This window comes from Empidonax traillii, unplaced genomic scaffold, assembly GCF_003031625.1.
Source record: "Empidonax traillii isolate 1590-97213 ecotype Southwest subspecies unplaced genomic scaffold, ASM303162v1 scaffold494:size460735, whole genome shotgun sequence".
Lineage (NCBI taxonomy): Eukaryota > Metazoa > Chordata > Aves > Passeriformes > Tyrannidae > Empidonax > Empidonax traillii.
Genome location: NW_020955687.1, coordinates 230,423 through 236,652, shown reverse-complemented (window position 1 = coordinate 236,652; position 6,230 = coordinate 230,423). Strand labels below are relative to the sequence as shown.

Below are 6,230 nucleotides of genomic sequence, written 5' to 3'. Positions count from 1 at the left end.
TTAGCTTGGATAGCACATGGATGTCTCAGAGGAAAAATAGAGCAAGGTTCATTTATCTTGTACCAGCCCTAGACTTTTACTTATGTCAAAAGTAGACTTGATACTACTTTTTGAACAGCTTTTAAATCTTAGCAAATCCAGCTGTCATTTTGTCTGTGGTTAAACTAAACCATAACCGATGTCCTGTATATTTAATTACTTACCTAACGAACTTAACATAGAAATATCAAGAGATACATCTGAATATGGTTTCATAGAGAGAAAGTCCAAGTCAGAAGAGTTACTGTCTCCAGCAGATTCTCCAACCTATTAAAACACAAGAAACAGAAAGACTAGCCATAACGACAAGCTGTCATAATAACTTCCTAATGTTTAAGATAAATGCACAAATCCATTCCCTTAAAAGTGTGCATCACAACATTTGAGACTGGGGCATCCATAACCATTTGGGCCAACCTGAAATTCACAGACACTTCAAACATGCTTCCAGGGCAGACCAGTCGTGTGAACGGCAAGGGATGTGCACAGTAATCGAAGTATCTTTTCTCTGATATCCAGAACTGCTGAAACTCAATTACACACTCAACTCCTTCGTGTCTCACAGAAGAACCCTGGCAGGTGTCCCTGTCATGAACCACTCCCAGATCCCCCTTTCCCTCATCTTCTCCATGCATTAACACTGGATTTATTGATATTTTTAGTATGGTGGGCCTTCCTATACACAGGATCAGCTGGAACTGGCCTCTCTAGTATTTCTTCTGTACATTTGCATAATGACATACAGCCTGCACTACAACAACTTCATTTCCTTCCACAACTGTTGCCACACTGCTAATGTAATGGCACAACGTTGGAAATCAAAGTCAAAGTCACTAAGCTTCAAAACCTATTCCAAGAGAAGTCTCTGAGGAGAAATAAGACACTCAGGTAAACACACAAACAGGTATTATCTTTTAGAAATATGAAACTTTGCACTTTTATGGATTAATTTCACCAGTCACCTTCTAGAGAAAGGTGACTTTTCACAAAACATAAGGAACACTGATAAAATGATACAATTTTATTAGTTGCTATACTGTGATCCATATAATTTTTATGCGAATTGTCACGGAATGCAATGTGTTAGTTCTGTTGTCACAAATAAATTGAAAGATAAAACCTGCCCCGCTTAAAGAAAGATTTGATTAGTAGCTGTGAAAGCATAAAAGATATGCATTATTTACCCACGCTTTCTATGACATTTTCAATGGTTGTGGTAAAACTAATCAATACTAATGATTTTTTTACAATTTTACAGCAAGTTGAACCTCAAATATTCATCAGCAGATCAAGTATCTTTTTCGGATTCCTAAGTGATCTTTCTGCATTGGATTTAATTACACAAGCTGAAATAAACTGGAGAATACAGAACAATAAAGCCAGTAACTAAAATAGACTAGATGTCAGAGAATTAATGTTCAGTAGTGAAACATTTTTCTAGATACTGTAATTTTGATATTCTACTTCAGACCATGCACATCCTTGCCCTCAAAGAAAATGCATGTCTCAATACTACTTTTTGGGGGGGGGTTATGGCTTTTTTTTTTCTGTTGTTCCTCTCCAACCAACTTACCATAATCTGTTTGGAAGAATCCAGACAGGTATTATGCAACTTGTGTTCTTCTTTTATAAGAACTGGCAGAACCTAAGGAACAAAAGAGGATTTCAGATCTTAGCATTTCATAGCTTATGCTTGTATTTCCTAAAAATGTTTTCTAATAATGCTTGTGTAATCTACCGGTTTACCACAACGAGATCCCGGACCACCACAGAACACTCTCACATTTTGTGATGTTTGAGCAGAACCTCTATGACAAAAAAAAAAAAGACCAGCTCTTCTCTAAGGGCAACCATATACACTCACATATACAATTCAGAACTAACCGGGACAGCCTCTTCAGGGCCAACCTAAGAGCCTCTTCTTTCTCCTGTACTCCACTTAATATCTTTTTCTGCGTTACTATACAGAACAGATGCACACTGAATAAAATCAAGAACCTGAATGCTGGAAGCTCTGAGAACATCACTTTCTCTACCTTAAACACCCAAACACCTTTTCTAGTTAAAAAAAGAGAAACAAACAGACTGAATGTCAGCATAACTTACCTTAGCTTCATCCAGTGGTTTTACTGGGATGTTTCGCCTCTGGAAAGAAAGAACACTAACAATTGCTTGTATTCAACATATAATAAAGACCTCTTTCTTGTACAATTTCAAGTATTTTCAAACTTCATGCACAAAAGAAGGCTAGAGAGGGCTAAGTTTTTCACACATCTGCAATGCAATTACAATGTAACAGTTAATGTTCTGCAATAATCTAGCATTATGAATTTTAACTAACCTTTGAGTCCCCTTTCCTCTGTTCACAAATCCTATATTCAAATTCAGTATCTTAGTCAGTAAGATACTTCAGTAACTTCTTATCACAAATGAAGGCTGTACTTTCAGAGGTACTCAAGTGTAGCAGCACAAGCATAAAACGCCATGGCATATCATCACTACAACACATTTCATTGTGTAAAATCGGCATATATCGACACATCTCACAACTGAACAGCACTTTTTAATTGTAAATACCCACTGACCATTTAAGGGGTCTTCAGAAATTCTCATTTGGAAACACATTCATAGAACAAGGTGGCAAAAAAAAGTAAAGGCACGTTTATAAATCTAAGTTCACTACGTTGTCTAACATTTCTATATGCAGAAGAGTATTCAAAATACAGGGTCGTAACTTTCTGAACTAATCTTTTACATTTCTTCCTGTTTCATACACAATCTTTTTCCTGTAGGGAACTGGTAAAAAATGCCCAGAAAATTCTGAACGATCACTTTGACGTTTTCATTCTATTTGCCTCCTTTTCCCCAAACACCACGCCCCTTATTCTATATCTAAGGGTGCAGAGATCTAGCATAATCTCATTTCCACCACGTCAGGAAGTCTAAATACCTTCCATCTTCCCATCCTGCCTCTCTTTTTTTATTCTTCAACCATTCTGGGGAACTTGTGACACTTCTGTGCATCAAGGACACACCTGCTTTAGCTGATAAATAGTTTTGGAATGATCGCCACCGGTGATCTGGTCCAGGAGATCATCCACTATTTTCTTGCTGTAACTTCCAGCATCCTTCACGAATTCTTGTAAGCTAGTAGGAATGGAGATAAGCATTACAGAAAATGTTTATTTTCATTAAAAAATACTTCAAATATGGTTTTCCCCAACAACACTACATTACACCTACATTTTCTTTGTTCTTAACTCTTTCACGCTTCTTCAAAAAAGCAATTAAGGCCTCCAGACAGAGTTTTTATCTTTTCTCTTTGTTAATAATATGTAAATATTATGTAGATAAATGTATGTGCAAGCTTGTTTTTCACAACTACCAACAAATTCTGACTTGAACTATCATTGATAGTGGGTTAAAAAACAAAACACAAAAAAAGAGGAAAAAACTTGCAATGAAAAGTGGCTTTTTTCTTTTCAAGTATCTTTAACTCTGTTGAAACTCCTTGAAAAATATCACTGTTTTAAAGCCACTGAAAACTATTACTTGCCTATTTAAACTAATTTGCTGCTGGGTGTAAAACAGAACACTAAAACTTCAGCAACCTGTAACATACTGCTGTTGAAGACCCCCATAACAAGAGCCATAAAGCCTTGCAATAAAACTGGATAATTTAAAAGGGCAAATGGGAAAAAAAATACATCCCCCCCCCCACCTACAATCAAAAGCAAACAAACAAAAACCCCATCAACCAGATGAAAGCCAGCTTCAAGTTCTACAGTGATTTATTTTAAAAATAAGTTTTAGACTAAAATATCAGGATCTGAACGCTCCTAGTTGGCGTTTAGTCCAAATTACTTACCATAAAATTGCTAAGAGAAGTTGGACTTTCTGATTAGGAAGTGCTTACCTTAAGGCACACTGTATTCCAGTTTCATCACCATATGCCGAGTACAAGAGTTCCATCTCATCTGGTTTCAAATCATGGAATATAGAGTTGTTTTGCAAGGAAGGTGCTGTATTAGCACTTGTAAGAAAGGTTACTAAGGTAAAAAAAAAAAAGAGACGACAAATGATTCACACAAGTGTAAAAGACCACGTGGGGAAAAATGTTGCTTTCTGAAATGGACACAGGAAGTGCAGTGTCTTTTTTTCTCCAACTGAAATCAAGAGCAATATCTCAAGGACACTTCAGGACTCTAAAATCAGTGCAACTATTTTAACCATATAAACAAACATATTTAAAGTACTGGAAAATCAAGAGCTAAGTTAACCACCTCACTCCCAGAAATAAAAAGATTCGTGGCCACACCTCCTTTTATATTTCTACTTTTTTTATGTGTCTCCTTTAGTGTTGGTTGACAGTCAGTTTCTGGAGAGCAGATTAGAAACTATTAAAAATGTCAATAATACGAGGAAAAAAAAAGTCCACAGTCTGCAAAATCCTTCTCCTGTGATGCAAAAATGCAAGTGACTAAAAGGTTTTTTTCCCTCAACTGTAAGCACAGTTAGTCTGGAAAAATTATCTCCCACAAAGAAAACACACTACCATTATTGGAAAGCTTCTAGTGTGGCTGTAACACTAAGGCAAAACATTAATCCATAAACTTCCTAATTAAGTGATGTTTAATAAGCAAAAAAGTCAATTTAAAACCGCATTCTGCTGTCAGCGGAATGATGGCACACTATAGGAATAACCAAGCGAACTTTCATATCAAGACAGGTAGAAACTGAAACTATTTTATATCAAGTAATTGCTCAAATATTTAAAAAACAAAAAGCTAAAACACGTCCTTTGGCATTTACCTTTATTTCTTCGTTCATCTTTAAAGCCCAGTGTAGTGAAGCCAGGTAATAATTTGCTTGACAGCGAACTCAGATCCACTGGGTGAGTCTCTTCCTCTAATAATTGGATTTAAAAGAAGACTTAGAAAAGCATTGCATGTGCACAATTTATGGTGAATACTTAAGATTTTACTATTCTAAAAAGTTGTAATTAACATGAAGACTAAATGTCTTTTAATCTAAACATTAAGCATAGGTACTGTAACACAGGTTAGCCATTTAAACTTCAAAAACATGCTGTTTGTTTCCGTGTCTAACTGAAAAGATCTAGGGCTTACTTAGTTATTTCATTTTTAGAGTATACATCAACGTGTGATTACTTTACTAGCTGATTCACAAACATTTAAGACCCAGCTTTTATGAAGCGATAAAAGCAGTTTCTTATGCTGACTGAGTGGTAGTTTGCTTATAGAAATCCGGACTGTTACTCATCACTGTCCGAACTTTCAATGGTATAATTTCAGAGGTATTAAAGCACATGAATTTTTTTTTTTTTTTTTTCCAGAAATAGGCAAGGGCATGTTAGCAGACAAAACACTCAATTTCATTCCAGAAGAATTTACTACCAAATGAAAAAGAACTGAGACAGTAACAATATAAAGCCAAAATAAATGACATAGACTAGTAACAGAACAAACAAAAAAAAAAATTTAGCTAGTGATTTAAATTGGGAAATAAAAAGATAAAAGATTATTCTGAATTTGCATCTGTGCATTGCATGTTTTACACAGGATTACAGCAATTTCATTCACCTTTAGACTAATAGATTTTAACACTACAGTGTACTTGCAGCAAAAGCTTGTATTCCAAGTCTTTATAAAGTCGTAGCAATGTCTAAGTGCTTATAAATAGATATTATTTTATCTTTTTACTGTTAGAATAGTAAAACAGAGCATCTGAAGAGTGAAAATTGGGAAGGCAAGGAGAAACAACTTTGGGGTGTTTGGGAAATAATGAAAATAATAAAAATTTAAAAAAAAAAAAAAATTAAAAATTTAAAACTCATCTAAAACTACATTGGATCCATATGTACAGTTATGACTTCAAAATTTGCTAGAACATTCCAGACTAGAACTGTCTGCTTTTACCTTCTGCTTCAGGATCAGATGAATTTACTACACTAAATAATAAAGTTCCATCTCCATTTTTTTTCAGATAACCAATCTGCGAAGAGAACCACAAAGATACAGAAGCAATCATTCAAAACTGTTCAAACTCAAAGGAGTTACTTACGAGAAAAAGTATAAAGATCATCTTTAGCTGTATTGGGATCCTGCACTCTGGTATTCACTTTTTAATGCAGAGAATCGTGGGTCACAACTATTTAACACTGCGTAGCA

At 35.2% G+C, this 6,230-nt stretch overlaps 1 protein-coding gene across 6 annotated transcripts in view; it reads right to left on the bottom strand.

Annotated features, from left to right (window-relative positions):
* BRD9 (bromodomain containing 9) overlaps positions 1-6,230 on the bottom strand; it is a 23,958-nt gene that overhangs the window by 5,160 nt on the left and 12,568 nt on the right. For all 6 annotated transcript variants that reach the window (XM_027896340.1, XM_027896343.1, XM_027896341.1 and 3 more), the window contains 7 exons: positions 5,979-6,054; positions 4,852-4,947; positions 3,956-4,088; positions 3,075-3,186; positions 2,146-2,184; positions 1,613-1,684; positions 204-306 (listed from right to left, as the gene is read on the bottom strand). In XM_027896340.1, coding sequence (XP_027752141.1) covers positions 204-306; positions 1,613-1,684; positions 2,146-2,184; positions 3,075-3,186; positions 3,956-4,088; positions 4,852-4,947; positions 5,979-6,054 — 631 coding nt within the window. The remainder of the gene's footprint in view (positions 1-203; positions 307-1,612; positions 1,685-2,145; positions 2,185-3,074; positions 3,187-3,955; positions 4,089-4,851; positions 4,948-5,978; positions 6,055-6,230) is intronic.